This window comes from Vulpes lagopus, chromosome 4 (assembly GCF_018345385.1).
Source record: "Vulpes lagopus strain Blue_001 chromosome 4, ASM1834538v1, whole genome shotgun sequence".
NCBI classification, from domain to species: Eukaryota; Metazoa; Chordata; class Mammalia; order Carnivora; family Canidae; genus Vulpes; species Vulpes lagopus.
Genome location: NC_054827.1, coordinates 119,911,176 through 119,927,694, shown reverse-complemented (window position 1 = coordinate 119,927,694; position 16,519 = coordinate 119,911,176). Strand labels below are relative to the sequence as shown.

The window sequence follows — 16,519 nt, the reverse complement described above, 5'->3', positions numbered from 1 at the left end:
CCCTCGCTCGCGGAACGAGGCGCCACCACCCGCCCCACGGGTGCTGAGGCCTGTGTCACACCCCTCTCAGCACCGCTCAGCCATCCACACGGCCTCCGAGAGCGCCTGCCCCGTGACTTGGGGGCAGCTGAGCTTCCATTCATCTTTTCTTGAGATAACAGGTACTTTCTTCAAGTGTTCGTTCCACGGCTGTCAGGATATGTGCAGCTGACCACTATCTGTTTCCAGAACGTTTTCATCATCCCTTAGGAAACCTGGTGCGGGCCAGCACTCCCCGGCCCCTGGCAACCACCTCCGCCTTCTGCCTCCGTGCATTGGCCTATTCTGGGTGTTTCCCCTAAATGCGGTCACGCAGCAGGTGGCCTCTGTGACCAGCTTCCCTCCCTCTGCATCTTGTTTGCAGGGTTCATGCAAGTGGTAGCAGGTGTCCGAGCACCCTTTCTCTTCATGGCCGAGCACGATTCAATGTGTGCGTGGCCGCATCCTGCTCATCCCCATCCCCCCACTGATGCACGTGTGACTCCTACCACCTCTGGGCCACCGTGAACATTTGTGTGCACATGCATGCGGATGCACGGCCTCGGTTCTGCCCCCTGCGTGCCCAGGGGCGGGGCTGCCTCCCCATTTGGGGACCTTCTGACAGCTGTGCATGGGGGATCCCCGTTTCTGCATCAACCCCAGCTGCCGTCTGCTTCAGGAAGAGTTACAGCCACCCCAGGGGGTGTGAGGTGGCTCCAATGTACTTCGGGTCCCCATCCCAGGCCCCCCACGCGGTGGGTCCGCTCCACCAGATGAGGGCTATTATTATTTGGAAGTTGTTCTGCACCATGAAGACTTGCTAACGGGATGGGGGCTGATTTCTGCTCTGTCCTGAGCCCCCCCACGCCCTGGGAGCTCTCGGCCCTCACACTTAGCTTGGCTCCGGGGTAAGCAGCTCCAGCCCCAGCACAGGAAAGGAGGTGGGCACGTCCCCTGGGGCTGTGGTCTGGCCCCGGTGCCGTTGTGCCTCCCCAACGCCTCAAACAGTGACCTTGGAGGCCACCGGAGCCCCAGGAGGTGTGGCCACAGATGGAGGAGGACTGTGTGGGGCAGTGATCGGTGAGAAATGGGCCTTCACGTGGTGATGAGCCCCTGAGACCACTGGGCCGCCAAACCCTCAGCCAGCCCTGCAGGGAGGACAGGAGATACCTTGTCGCTTGTGAGGCTCCTCTTCCTCGTAGGCGTGGGAGGGGGCGGGAGCACGTGCAGGTCGGCCAGGGTGGGCAGTCCCGGCTTTACAACGGTCACCAGCAGCTCCTCAGGGATGCTGGTCTCCTGCGGGGACACATAAAGGCCACTCTGATCTGCTTGCCTTCTCTGTTCCGGCCCTGCGCCAGGGTCCCCAGGACACCCCCTCCCTGCTTTAGGACCATCCAGTTCCTGGCCATCTGTCCTGCGAGCTATCCCTGACCCCTGCACATCATGGGATGGCCCCAGGACCCTATAGCATCACGTCCCACCTCCTACAGCCCTCCTGGTCCCTCACTCCTGAGATCTGCTTCCCCCCAGGCCGGGCCTGCCCCCTCCAGTCCACTCCTTGCACTGTGGCTGGGTGCAGGTGAGCAGGCCCCTCTCTGGCTAATGTCCTCACGGCTGTCAGAATTCCTGACCCTACAACTCCTTCAACCCACAAAGCCCAGCATACACGGGTCCTTGGCCTCCTGAAAATCCCACTCCCAAGCACTTTCATGCAGCAAACTCCTATTCACCCTTCAATGCCCAGGCCAGTATCTGCAGCATTATTGCTGGGTTGAGGGGAGTCATGGCCAGAGCAGGCCTTGGCCTCTGACAGCCTCGGATGACTCTCGAGGGCTGGTCTTCCTCTCACTGCAGGACTAAGGCCCTGAGTGCCCTCTGCCCCCAGGAGCACTGCCTGTCTGTGCTCTGAGTTCCCCGAGGGCAGCAGGCAGATGCACTCCTCTCTGCCTCCAGTGTCCAGCCCAGAAGAGAAACTCCATGAAGAAATGAGAATCACATTAAGGAGACTGTGGGCCCTCAGAGAGACTGTGTCCTGGGCACACAACTGGTGCTCACTCGATGTGCATGGACGATGCCAGCCTGTCCCTCCCCTGCAAGCTGGCGCTGCAGCCACGTGTTCCCTAGAGCCAGGGCAGCGGGTCCTCTGAGCTCCAGGGGTGCCAGCCTGAGGCCAGGTCACAGAGACTGAGGGCAGCTCCGCCCACCCCACCCTGGAGGTCTGGCTCCTCCCTTCCCCCTCTGTCCCCCCTCCCCTCCTCCGGGGCACGCGCCCACAGGTGCTGGGAGGCTCTGGCGCTGGCCGGCCGGGAGCACCTTGGAGAGCAGCCGGGTCACCACCAGGCCCACGTCCTCTCTCCACTCAGGGGTGTTGGGATTGTGCGCATCCAGGTCCTTGGAAAACCGCAGAGGCACCACCTGAAATTGGTCTGAAAAGAGGCAGAGACGGGAGAGCCGGTCAGTCCTGGGCAGCGTGGCTCTGCCCCCACAGGAGGCCACCGAGCCCAGATGGCCCGGGACTGCCCTGCGGTTGGGCCCCGTGGTCCACTTTTGGAAAACAAGAGTCCTCCTTGTGCCAGTGGCTGGGCAGGGCCCACCTCACTGACTGGCACCTAGTAAACGACCATGACAACGCTGCTGACAACGATGATGATGAACACACCGGTGCCCACCAGGGAGGGAGGGCCTGGCACACGCACCATGAGATCTGCCCCACGTACTCTCAAGGATGTGCATACTCCATCCCCCAGGGATCCACGGACTTCACTGGGCTGGTCTCCCCACCAGAGTAAGAGTCCCGCAAGGGCAGAGACCCCACATTTCCCTCACGTGTCCTGGGGTTCCCAGTTCAGAGGCCCACTCCAGAGCCACTGGTGGTGGTGAGCAGGTCCTGCAGCTGGCAGGCTCGGAGCTCATTGTACTCTGTCCATGTTCCTCCCAGGTTTCTCACTTGTGAAATGAGGGGAGGCTTTGCAGGGATGAACGACCAGAGGGCCTTTGTGACCAGAGAACTCGGTGTCTCACAGCAGGGGAGGTGGTGATTATTTCCAAGTTCTGGGCTTAGGCCCCTGTGCGCACACATTTGTGAACAAAGGAACAGCCAAAGGCAGGCCCGCTGAATATTTAACTGATGGCCGCTGTCCACAGGAGAGGCTGTTCTCAAAGCAAACAGGTTTTTATGGGTGTGATGGGCCAACAGCATGCTGGGCGGGGAGCGGGTGTCTTCCATCCTTAGGATTCGATTTGTTTCCTATGGTAAATGTCCCCTGTGAAGGAGCTGGGGGCCCCAGTGAGCCCCAGGAAACGGGATGCAGATTCAGAAGGAGTCTCAACAAAGGCTGTTAGGGGCTCAGATGACAGGCGTTGTGGGAGGGGTCGGGCTCCAGGCAGACATCGCTGGGTGACCCTGACAAGTGCCTACCCGCCCCCTTGTCTGTGCCATGTGAGGCCCACGGGTGCTACAGGACACAAGGACGCACCCGTGCTCATGTCACAGAGAGGGGAACTGAGGCCAGAGAAGCCGGGGAGCGTCAGAGCCATGCTCACTGACTCCTCTCTCTAGCCTGCGGCTGCCTGCATCACCAGGGTGTCTGCGGCTTATGCTCCCTGCATCACTCGAACCCGAGGCTCCTGTGAGGGATGAGACATGCTGCATGACCCAGGGAGGGGACTCACCCAGCACGCGGACCACCTTGGAGTCCTGTAGCACTGAGTTCCCACAGGCCGCCTGCACCGTCACACGCACGTCCCCCGTGTCTGCAAACTGCGTGGTCACGGAGTTCTCCAAGGACAGCAACGGCTGTGGGGGACCGGAGCAGGGGTCAGGGCCAGGGTGGTGGGCGGCCCCCACGCAGACAGCGGCCCATCCGCTGCCCAGGGCCTCACTGAGCACGCTCACTATCCCTGCCCTGGCCAGGACACGGGGCAGCACCAGGCGGCACGGGAGGGCCCCCACCCCGAGCCAGCAGCTCTAAGGCAGTCCAGCCTGGACCCAGCACCACAGTGTCCCCTTCCTCCAGGACCTGCCCGAAGAGCTGGGCTGCAGGTAGCTGAGTAGTGATTCAAACCCAGAGCCTAGTGCCTTCCTCACCCTCCCCATTCCAGAGAAACACTGTCTGGGGCCTCCTGCTCCTCCCCACTGGGCCCTGTGTCTGGGCCTTCAGGCGCTGTTGGGGTCTTTCTGCTTGGGGTGCAGCTCATTGAACGAGCGTAGGATGGCCCTCTGTGGGTTCCCAGGGCGCCTGGGCTCAGACCCTCCAGCCCTCCTAGCAGCCACCATCTGTGGCTCCCCACTGGTGGGGCTTCTGACATCAGGTCCAGCCCCAGAGGTCCCCTTCTCCATGAAGCCTTCCCTGACCACACCAACACCCAGACTAGAAATGGCCTGATAATCCCTGGAGCTCACGACACCTCCCCGTCCCCTTCTCGTGACATGTATCACAACTCAGGTCACCTGATTTGCTCACATCACTTTCCCCAGGAAAAGGCAGGGTCTGGTCCACTTTGTCTCATGTCCGCCAGACTCAGACCCAGCCAGGGCCCCAAGCAGATGCTCAGCAAGAAAGGCCGGCGTGTGCGTGCCCCGATGCCACAGTGTCATACGCTGTGTCCTTCTGCCCAGGCCCCGGGGCAGCGCCCTGTCGCCTGCTCCCACCCGGGGGCCAGTGTACCTGCAGGCTGCGGCCGATCCACCAGTAGAAGACAGTGAGGTTGGGGTTCAGAGGCAGCAGCACGGCTGTGAGGTTCACCTCCTGGTTGATGCCAATGACAGGAACCACTTCGAGGTGGAGCGCCTGCAGGGGGGCTGCGGGGGCCCAGGAAAGGCCCGGCTTAGAGGACGTCGGGGCGCTGGCCACCTCCGAGGGGGCTCGTTGGTCCCTGTCAACTGCATCACTTCCCCAGCCTCACTGGCAGCCCCACCTAGAGCCCTTGGGCTGGCCCTCCAAGGCCTGGGGTCCTGTGGCAGCCCTGGGGGTCTCCCGCACTTCCCCGAATACTGGGTTCTCTCTGCCCCAGGGGGTGGCTCGTGGCCTCAGAGGGGCGACAGACTTACAGTTGACGTGGATGAAGAGCACGGCCTCGTCGTGGCCCGCCACGTTCTCCGCCCTGACGGACACGCGGTAGACGCCAGGGCTCTCGTAGCGGTGCCGGATGGGCTCCTCGGTCAACGTGAGGTTCACGTACACGGCCTTGAAGCCATCCCCCAGGTCCACCTGGTACTTGGTGGTCAGGACATCACCCTGCAGGAAACAGCACGAGGCCACCGAGGAGTGACCGGAAGGCGGACAGGCCAGCAGCGAGCGGCTCAGGTGCTCGCTCCTCCCCCCAGAAGGTGTGGGCCCTGGGACCCCGGGAACCTGCCTCGCCCTTGGGGCTTCCGGCCTGGCAGGCAGGGCTGCGGGTGGCAGGCGAGGCCCAGGAGCCGCAGAGATGCATGGGGGTGGCAGCAGGGCCCAGGCCCGGGCCACCTGGCTGCAGAGGGGAGCAGTCAGGGCAGCTCACAGGTGCAGGGAATCGGGGAAGGACATGGGAAGCAATATCCTTCCTGGCTTCACAGCGAGGAAGAGTCCTCATGCTGCACCTCCCCTCCCTCTCCGGCCCCATCGCCCCTTCCTGCCGCCTGTCCCTGTGGGAACACCCCGGACCCCACTTCCTGGTGACCCAGAACAACACGGGAATAGTGCTGACCACTTAGAATCCTCTCATTCTGCACCTGCTGAGCTTTAAAACCTGAGGAGAGTCCTTTCCCATGAATCGTGCTCACTTAACTTGCCCCACAATTACGGGGACTGGGTGATCAGTGTCTGTGCCCCCAGGTCCACGTCCCCCAGGAGCTCAGAAGGTGGCCTTCGCTGGAAATAGGGTCTTTGCAGAAGCAATTGGTTATGATGTGGTCACGTCGGAGCAAGATGGGTTCCCATCCAGGGGAGGGGGCTTGGGACACAGAAGAGACGGCCACGTGACGACAGGTGAGACCATGGCGACACAGCCACGAGCCAAGAGACCCTCCTCCCACCCCTCAAAGCCGCTGGTCAGCTCTGCTGACACCTTAATTTCGGACTTCCAGCCTCCGAAACCGGGAGAGAAGCATGTGCTGCTTTATGCCTGTAGCACGTGGTCACTGGTGACAACAGCTTACTCCCGTGGCATTCTACGGTCCCCATGCGTTGGGCTAGAGCCCAGGGACCGCTGGACTCACCGTCCAGTGCTCCTGTGGAGCAGCCCCTTGGAGGCCCCTGTGGCTTCAAGGTGTACGTGGCACCACAGCACCCCTGGGGACCCTGAGTCCCTGCCTGTGGGCCACTCGCTGGTGCTCGCTGAACTATTTAAACACTTTGCTCGGTTAAGATAACTTGTCATTTCTCCCCCTGGTCAGAAAGGAGCCAGTGGCCACGCTGACAAGTAGCAAACATGAGAGTGGAGAAGAGATCTGTCACCGTCACCCCACCCCGGCACCCGCCTTGCTCTGTGTGCACTTTAAGAAGACGTGGACATCTTATTCTGAGACCACCACCAGCTCGTGTGGATGTGTAGGGACCGAGGCAGAGATCCTGTGTGTCCCGCACCGCATGCCCGGTGCTAACTGACACCTGCCGGAAACCAGAACGCGCCAACTAGGATACAGATATGGACACCGCCGGGGGGCAGGGCCACCGAGCCAGCGCTGCCATCACACCCCTGACACCCTGGCAGCCACACATCCATCTGTTTCTGCAACTTTGTCATCTCACGAATGTCCTATAAATGGAGCTCGACAGCACAGAGTCACTGGGGTTGCTTTTTTCTCATTCAGTTTAATTCTCCGGAGACTCACCCAGGTCGTGCCTCGTGGCAGGAATCTGCTCCTTTTCACAGGGGAGTAGTGTCCCAAGCTGTGGCTGCACCACTGTCCAAGCAGACACCCCTCCGAGGACATCCGGGTGTTCCCGGTTCCCAGCATTTCTGCAATAAAGCTGCGGTGGGTGCTCGCGGGCAGGGTTCCGTGTGGATACAAGTCTGCATTCCTCTGAGACAAAACACCCAGGAGTGCACTTGATGGTTGTGTGTTTAGTTTCTTGAGAAACTGCCCAAGGGTCTTCCAGAGTGGCGGTACCATCTCATCCTCCCAGCAGCCGTGTAGGAGGGGTCCGGCTTCTCTGCATCCTCACCGGTGCTTGGTCGGGTCGTTGTTTCTTACTTTGGCCATCTCATAGGTGTGCAGTGACACCTCACTGGGGTTGGATTCCCATTTCCCTAATGGCCAGTGAGGCTGAACGACTGCCTATGCTCAATGGTCACCTGCTTGTTGTCTGCAACGAACCGTCCCTCTGTGTCCTTTACCTGTTTCCTAACCAGGTGTTTTCTTTCTGCTCTTGACGTGTCCTGGGTACCAGTGGTCACTGGATGTGTGCTGGGTAAATAGTTTCTTCATGGCTTGCTTCTCACCTTCTGCAGGGGGTCTCCCTCAGAGCTCAAGCGTCCCACCTGGATAAAGTCCGACTTGCCAAATTTCCTTTATGGATGATGCTTTTGGTGTCTACACACGCCTGGCCTGGCCCTAGGTTGGCATATTTTCTATCTTTTTCCTGGATGATAGATAGTTTTCTACTTTTTAAAAAAAGATTTTATTTATTTATTCATGAGACACATAGAGAGGCAGAGGCACAGGCAGAGGGAGAAGCAGGCTCCCTGCAGGGAGCCAGATGTAGGACTCCATCCGAGGGCCCTGGGATCACGCCCTGGGCCGAAGGCAGGGGCTAAACCGCTGAGCCACCCAGGTGCCCCAGTAGTTTTCTACATTGACCTCTGTGGACCTCTGGGGTCCATTCTGAGTCCATCTGGTACCAGGTGCGAGGTTCCTGCCGAGGCTCATTATTATCGGCGCTCCATGCCTCCACTGGGATGCTTTGGCTCCCGTGTCAGGATCAGCTGCACATTTCTGTGCGGCTCTATTTCTGGGCTCTCTATCAGCCCTTATTTTTAATTCTTAGATACGCACAGAACTTGGCCCCCGCCCCAGATCCAGCACTTTCCACACGCAGCTTGGCCCCTGCGTGAGGGTGGGTGTGACTTGTGTGTCAGTGTGCAGATGCGTGAGTGGCTACGAGGGTGTGAACACGTGGCGAGCGTGTGCCCGAGCCCCTGTGTTGGTGTATGAGCATGTGAGTGTGCGTCCATGTGTGCATGTCCACCCCAACAGGGCTCCCACACTCTCCCGACCTCTACGAGGAAGCCAGCGGCCTCTTCCACACAGGGAAGTGCAATGGAGACATCTCTCACAAGAGCATCTCTGGGGCACTCCCCTCACCTCCAGTGGCTCAGGCCCCTGCAATCCAGGCTGGGCCCGCAGGGGCGGGGAGGAGGCTGAGGGGCCTGTCCTGTCCTGGCTCTCGCTGAAGAATTCACCCAGATGGGAGGCTCTAGGGGGCAGCAGAAGGCCGTTCTTCTGGGAGTCTGTGCTGCAACTCCAGCACAGTTGCAGGGAGTCCACTCTGAGGCACCAGGGGCCCCGCCCCCAGAGGGGGGCATCGCACTCCCCAAGGCCAAGATGCTGCTGTGACAGATGCCTACCCCCAACCCCAGGGCCACCCCTGAGGCCCCAAGTAGGAGTCTCAGGGCCAGGCTCATCAGCAGAAGGGACCAGAAGTGGGTGAGACCCAGGGCCTGCCCCAGGCTTAGCCCAAGTCTGGTGGCCACAGACCAGGCATTGTCTATGCAGAGTCCCCAGGCCTGGGACCCAGGGCCATCTCTGTCACCTGTTGCTGTGTGGTCTCAGGTGAGTCACTGCATGTCTCTGAGCTGGGGTTTCCCTGGCTACAGATTGGGTGGGAGGAGCACACTGGGGAGGCTGGGCACACGGGTGCTCACCACACATACAACTCTGTGTCCTCTGGCCTCAGTTTCTCTGTCTGCATGAGACCAGGGTCCCTGCTTTGCAACAGCCAACACCTCTGTCATCATCACCCCACCCCACCTGAAGGACCTGTGCAAATAACAGGTTATAAAGCTGAACTCGCTTCATTCAGCATATTTCTTAACCCAAACCCCGAGTGCGCAATAGAGCTGGGTGTGCAGACGGCCGGGGATCCTGGGCAGATCTCCCTCCGAGTGGGCTTCCCTTCCCTGCTCTCCCGTCGCTTTGAGTTTGGGAAAGTTCTTCTGAGTTCCGTTTCTGGATGTTCTACGGTGATTCTGTTACTTCCATACTCAGAAAAATAACTTTGCTGTGTATTAATTTCAAAAGACTAGAAGAAAATACAAAACTTCGAAGCTGTTACCTTGGGGGGAAACAGGGGTTTTTGGTGGTATTTATATTCTCGACATTTTCAGGCGTTTTTCAAATGTTCTATCGTGAGTATAGATTCTTTTTTAAGTCAGAAGAATGCGTAATACTTCTACTAAAGACGAGAGGAAGCAGAAGATTGGGAGGGAACTCACATTTTTGTATCTATGACATAGAAATAAATCTGTATCTATCATCTACCTACAGGATTTATCTTTGGTTCTGGGATTATAAGTAATAGTGGTTTGTCTTTTTTTAAAAAAAAACTTTCTCCTTTTCTGAAGATTCCAGATTAACTAAATCAATATAATTAGAGGTTTAACGCACCGCCGCCCACAGGAATGAATGAATGTTGGAAGCGTCAGAGCCCAGTAAACACACACACCGCCATGCGCGGAAGGGGCCCCGCCTCGTGTGCTGGCTGCGTGGTGACCCTCCCCACCCCCGTCCATATTCCAGTCCTCTGAGGTTTGGATCCCATCCTTACAAGGTGACTCCGGTCCCATCTTACCCCCCCCACCCCACCTCCGGCTTGGAAAACGCTGGCCTGGATGATTCTGCTCTAAACCACCTGCAGGCGGAGGGGACACCCACCCACGCCCGTTCCCTGCCTGCCCCGTGGAAGCGCCCAGCGGGGACAGCACACCGCACTCACCTGCTCCTGCCGCACCGTGAACAGGACGTCCTCTCCGGGCCGCACGGCCACCGCCTCGCCGCGGATGCTGATCTGCAGGCCCCGGGGCGGCGTGAGCGGGCACTGCAGCTGTGTTGGGCTCTGCCGCGGGTCCACGCCACCCTCACACACGTTGGACACCACCTTCCGGTACCTGCGGCCAGAGGGCAGGTCAGGGTCTGCAGAGACGGCGGCGGAGGGCACAGGCCCTGCGGCCCGGGGGACTCGCTGCTGGCAAGCTGTTGCTCTTGGCTGGCGGCCTCCCCATGGATGCCTGGCCTCCTCCTAGCCTCCTCGCCTCCACCTGGCCCCACCGAGGGCCATCGCTGCCCTGGGTCGGACGGAGCTGAGAAGCCGGGCTGGGTGGAGGGTGACCAGCGATGGCAGGGTCTGCTCCCTGGCTGGCTGCTTCCCTGTGTGGTCACAGTGCTCAGGACAACCCTAACACCTGCTGTCCTTGTGGCCGAGGGTGTGACTGGGCACAGCCCACATGCAGGGGCCTTGCAGAGAAAACTGCCCAAGACCGGCTGGGGGGCTCAGCCGTGGCTGTGCTGCCGACACGCCCCCTCGGGGCTCCCTTCCTCACCACCCCACCAGAGGACACCTGATCCACCGTGTATTTGCTGGGGATGGGCTGAGCACGCACAGCCCCTGCCCTTGCCGGGGCACCGCCCAGTGCGAGAGGCGGACTGCATCGCTCTACGTCCCCCATGAGGTCAAATTACCACTGACAAGCTCTGGGAATCCATCCCTTCAGCTGAAGCCAGAAGGGCGAGCAGGAAGCAGGACCAGCGTGGGCAAAGGTCCTATGGTGGGCAGCTGGAGCCAAAGTAGGGAGCAGGGCTGCGAGGAGGCTGGATAAGGGTTTGGGGGGCAAAGACCGTGGGCTCTGATGAAACTTTTAGGAGAGCCAGACAAACCACGGCAGGGACAGCATCATCTGACTTGCCACTTGTGAAGCTTCCTCAGGATACACCGGGACTCTGTGTCTCTAAAACTAGCATCACAGCCAAAGTGCCTGGTTCTGCCCATGTCCCTAGGCCTGGTGCCCCCTCCTGCCCCCAGAGCTCAGCCACTGAGTATACGTTCAGGGGTTTATCATGCAAAACACATTGGACTAATTTAGAAGAAAATACATTCTAAGAGCTACTCCCACCCACAGCACCCTTGTGCCCAGAGTATGCTCATGGTATGACGTGCAACCCTTCACCCTTGATGTGGGCGCTGGCTCTGACACGTCAGACAACAGTCTGCTTGCCAAGCCCTAGTGGGTGCATCAGAGCATCTGCTCTGGCTGCTGGATGTATGGATGCAGGGATGGATGTGTGGAGGGAAGGATGGAAGGGGGATGGACGGATGGAAGGATCGGGGTAATGATGGATGGAAGGATGGATGGATGTATGTAGGTGAATGATGGAAGGATGGGAGGAAGGATTGATGTATGGAGGGATGGATGGATGGATGATGGTGGTTGAATGATGGAAGGATGAATGGATGGACAGATGGATGGAGGGATATGGGTGAATCGATGGAAGGATGGATGGATGGATGGAGAGAGGGAGAGATGATGGGTGAATGATGGAAGGATGGAAGGATGGAAGGGAGATGGATGGAAGGATGGAAGGAGGGAGGGAGGGAGGGAGGGAGGGAGGGAAGGATGATGGGTGAATGGCTGGCTGCTGGCTGGTGGAATTTACACTGCTGAGGCCAAACCCTGCAACATCTGGCCCTGCTCCCTCAAGCTCTGCCCTGCCCCTCCCCAGAGGAAGTAATGGGGATGTTCTAGTAAGTTCACTGATGTCTTCTTTCATCTCAAAACTTCTTCAAAGAGAAGCAGAGACCTTAAGAGACAAGGTCCTGGGAATCCTGACGCTGTGGGTTTATAGCTTTAGGTACCTAATCCTTCCGTTCCTTGTTCAGAGGCAACTCAGAGCACAGACCCCCCTGGTGCTGCCTCACGAGGGCTGAGATGGGGACCCTGCAGGGTCAGTGCCAGGTAACTCCTGGGGGCCCAGCAGGCAGGACATCGTCAGCTGCCTCCCCTTGCCATGGTGGCTCTGCCCCTGGAGGGAGATGAAGAGGCCTGTGCCGTGCTCACCCGAGGCTGCTGGTGTAGGTCTGGCCCAGCACACAGTCATCTGGCGGGGACAGGGGGTTAAACCAGAAGTTGGCAAAGCACTTGTTGGCATCGGACTCTGTGGAGGTGGAGCGCTCAAATCCGTAGTCGCTGGAGGAGAGAGAACCGCGGTTGGGAGGTAGGCACCAGTGGGGATGGGGGCCGGGCTGGGGGGAGGCCTCACGGCAAGGGTCTGCTATGACCATTTGCGGGGTCACAGGCAAGTCCACACGGCCCTGTCCAGCCTGAACAGCAGCTACCTTCCAGGTGAGAAGGCATGCAGAGGGGATTCTGGGAACTCACAGGAGAGCAGTGAGCCCACCCTGGGTGTCCTGGAGGGCTGCCTGGAGGAGGTGCACCAATCCCAAAGGAGATTAGAGACAGCCAGGAGAGGGGAGAGGCACTGCACAAGCCCGCCCCCCCGCCCCCAGGACATTGGTGTAGGGAGGTGTGGGAGGAGGGGTGGCCAGCACATAATGGGGAGCAGGACGGCAAGGGCTGAGGATGGCTAGGGAGGCAGGTGCTGGGCTGGGCCAGGGGCTTCCTGAACAAGGCTCTGGGAGTCTGGGAAGGCTGGGTGGGCGCCGCTAGCTCCCAGGACACCCTCCCTGATTCCTGGCACCCATCCCCCCACTGCACCCCTGGGTTCCTCAAGCTCCTCCCACTCCCCCCGGGGGCACAGCTGGACCTGGCGCTGGCCCTGGCGCACAGCAAGAGGCGGCAGGAGGACCGCGAGTCTGAGACCCGTGCCGGGCGGTCCTCACCAGAGGAAGTCCGACTCGCGGCACCTGCACACCCGGGACTCCAGGGCCGACGTGAAGCTCCTCCCCTTGATGCACCAGGACGTGGACTTCCTCTTGCGGAAGCTCCTCTGCTGGCCCATGATGCAGCGGTCGCCCTGCAGCGGGACGCGGGGTGAGCCCGCCCAGGAGGGCCGACTGCCCTCCGGAGGCGGGACTGCCCACCCTGCTGTCTCCAGGACAGCCGATCCTCAGCCCCCGGCAGCCGTCGGGGCACAGGGCGTGTGCCCTTTCCCAGATGGGGAAACCAAGGCCCAGGACGGGGTTGGCGGGCCTGAGGTCCCGCTGGGGCAGCCTCCCTCCCATCCCAGCCCGCAAGCATCCATTGAGCACCCACTGTGTACACGCTCCCCCTGGGCCTGAGGGGTTGCAGGGCCGCTGGAAACCAGGTCCCTGTTACATTCTCTTCGGCCCCTAGACCTGCAGGGTGCCCACCTGCGCAGGAGCTCGGAGGAGCCGCGGCCTCCGGGGCGTGTGTGGACACAGCAGGCCCTGCCCCCGCCCCACAACAGTGACAGGAGCAGCAACAGGTGCGAGGTGCGGGAACCCCAGCCGTCCTGGAACCCCTGGTCTGGAACCCCGGCCCTCCTGTCACAGTTCTGGCAGCACGACCTGGTCTGGACCGTAGGGGGGCCACTTCCAGCCCTTATTTAGCTTCATGTGACTACTCTTTTTGTTCCAGAAACATCTGTGTGTCTGAGATTCTGGGGTGGGGCTGTCCCAGGCCCCGCCCTGGGGGTGTTAGGTCGTGTATAGCGCAGGCCCCGCAGCACCGCCTACCCTGGGACGAACCCCGGATCCCCAGCACGCGGGACCGCACGGTTGGCTCGGAGCCCCCAGCCCAGAGCAGCCCAGGCGCCGGGCGGGGCCCTCAAGTCCAGCAGAAGGCCGGACGTCTGAGGGCCGCCGGGTCCTGGGAAGCCCTCCCCGGGGTGGGGCTCCCGGTGCCGCCGCACAGGACGGGGGCTGGCCGCGGAGGGGCCGCCCTGCCCCGTGCCCAGGCCCACCTTGAGGTCGGTGAGGTCCCAGGAGCCATAGTCGTCCTCGCTGCACTGCCTGGAGAAGGACGGCCGGAAGTCCACCTTGACGAGCTCCCAGTCGGAGCGGAAGCTGATGTGGCCAAAGACGCTGCGGACAGAGGAGGGGGAGGGAAGTCACCCTAGCCCGGCCCGCGGCCTGGCACAAACCACCTCCCCCGGGCCTTGGCTCCTGTGGTGCAGTGGGCACAGTGACACCTCCCCTGGCCTCGCAGACCGCGCTGGGACACCCCAGTACCCCAGCACCCAGCTCTTGGCCCCCTGGCCCCCTGGTACCCCAGTACCGCTGACCCCCTGGCCGCCTGGTATCCTGGCCCCCTGGCCCCTGGCACCACAGCCCCCGGCCCCCAGCAAAGTGTCCAGCGGGCCGCAGGTATGTGGTCCTAACAGCGGTGTCCACACAACTAGCACACGCTGTCTGTGGCTCATGGATTGTACAGGTGGGTGTTGTCCCCCACGGCCCCCCTCAATGGACGAGGAAGTGGGCGCAGTCATGTCAGGAGCCCAGAACCCCCAGCTGCCACCCAGGCCTTCCCACTGCCTTCCACGGTCCTCGCTTCTGTTCTGAAGATGACAGGTGGTCAGCTGGCTGCTGCCGGGCTTCTCCTGCCTCTGTCAGTGTCACTGAGCCAGGGGTCTGCGCCTGGGACCGCCAGGTCAGGGGCACCACGGGGGGATTTGTGCCTGGGACCCCCAGATCTGGGGTGCCAGGCTGGGGTGTCTGTGCCTGGGACACCCAGCTCTGCCGAGTGGGGCCGCAGGCTGTTTTTCCAGGCACAACCGGGGATCCAAGGAGAAGTAGGAGTCAGCACATTGCTGGCAGCGGCTGGACGGGAAGGACGCAGCCCGTGCTCACATCCTGCTCCCCATGCGGCCCCAGCCTTGGCGAGTGGAGGAAGCAGGGATGGACACCCCGGTGCTCTCTAAAGGGCCGCCATTTACGGGGCACCCGTCATGGGCTTGGGGCTCCATCTGTGCCGTCTGCTCTAATCCCCCCCATGGACTTGTGAGGTGAGTCCACCCCTATTTTACAGAAAGAGGCACAGAGAGGTTGAGTAACTTGCCCCAGGTCACACAGCTTGTTTGAGCCATTTCCTCTTCCTCAGTGCTCACTGACCATATACCCAGATCCCTTCCTCTCTGCAAGGACTGATGTTTCAGGGGCTTCCCTTGGACTCCAAAGACAACCAGAGAAGAGGGCCCCTGCCTGCACTTCCGGTCCTTCCCCAGTCCATCCTACAGCATTCAGGACATATCACTAGAGGCTGAGCATCTGGGTGGGGGAGGTTATACACCCTGCTATACTCATCCCTTTCCAAGCATGCTGACAGGGACTGATGCTTGGGGAAGGACAGTCATGATCTGAAGGGGTCCTAACCCCACTCCAAGGTGGCAGGTGAGAAGTGTCTTGGAGTGTTTTCTTGGGGACCTGATGGCTGGCTCTGAATATCCGAGCCCGATATGTGAAGAGGAGTTTGTGTTCCTAAGGCAGCTCTGAGCCAGGCAGGCCCCGTGTCCCGTGTGTGACCTTGGGCAGGTTCCCTCCCTCTGTGTACCTCAGTTTCCATGGCTTTAAAATTGGGATGATAGCTGTGCCCTTTCAGGATCGTTGGTGTGGGCTCCCGGCGCACAGGAGGAGCTTCACACACACAATGCCACAATTCCTCTGCTCCGACACAGACCCACGAAGTAGATGCTGTTATCTTTACTTTGCAGATGAAATCCCCACCTCTGCACCCTGGCCAGGGGCCTCCGCCGGTCCTTGGGGACCCTGGGCCTCCCACTGTCCCAGTCTCAACCTTCCCCTGTGGTCAGGGCCCTTGTCTCCCGTCCCCCAGAACGAAGCCTGCTGGGTTGGTTACGGAAACAGGGTGTGAGGGTCTTAGCTCGATAGGGATGCTCTGGGCACCCCTGCCGCCGAGCGGCCTGTCCCCCTCCTGAAAACCATGTTATCCTGAGAACAGCTCGTGCACTGCACCCGCACAAACACGACACAGCCCGATGCATGCCCATCACGCGCCCCACAGCTGGGCCCTTTCCCAAACCTGTGAGCCCGCATTTCTGGCTCCTGCTTTCTGCTCTGCGGACGGCAGCCCTGCGACACCGCCTGCACACACACCCAAACAGAGCCCTGCCCTCGCCCACACACACGGTGGCAACCTGCTGGGGCCCAGGAGGAGCCGGCCTCCCTCCCGCCCCTGACCTGAGCCTGGAATGTGACATAACGTGACATGACGCGTCTCCAGGCAGGGGCACGGCAGCGACCAGGTGTCCAGGGGAAGCACCCCACCCAGGGTCTCTAGGATGGCATCACGGGGTCCCCGCCCTCTGCTCTGCTCTCAGGACCAAGGTCAGCTGAGGTGACGGGGGGGGGGGGGGCTGCGCCCACCACTCCCTCGGTGCAGAACTGCTGAGATGTTAGCACCTGTGAAAGGGGGGACAGGGGGATAAATCCCTCCGTGGACATTTCCTATGAGGACAAAATGAGAACACGTATGAAAACACCCCGTCACATAGAGGGGGGCTCAGCACAGCGTCCCCTCGGCCCTTGTCCAAGGGGCCGTACTGGGGAAGAGGCAGGGAGGGCACCAGGCTGCCTCCGTCCTGGGGGTGGCA

The 16,519-nt window shown here is 60.7% G+C and overlaps 1 protein-coding gene across 1 annotated transcript in view; it reads right to left on the bottom strand.

Moving 5' to 3' along the window:
- The window catches only part of SORCS2 (sortilin related VPS10 domain containing receptor 2), a 458,218-nt gene that overhangs the window by 10,143 nt on the left and 431,556 nt on the right, over nt 1-16,519 (bottom strand). The window contains 9 exon segments of the mRNA XM_041753851.1: nt 1,189-1,314; nt 2,332-2,444; nt 3,691-3,814; nt 4,686-4,819; nt 5,069-5,255; nt 9,933-10,104; nt 12,049-12,177; nt 12,831-12,964; nt 13,874-13,994. Coding sequence (XP_041609785.1) covers nt 1,189-1,314; nt 2,332-2,444; nt 3,691-3,814; nt 4,686-4,819; nt 5,069-5,255; nt 9,933-10,104; nt 12,049-12,177; nt 12,831-12,964; nt 13,874-13,994 — 1,240 coding nt within the window.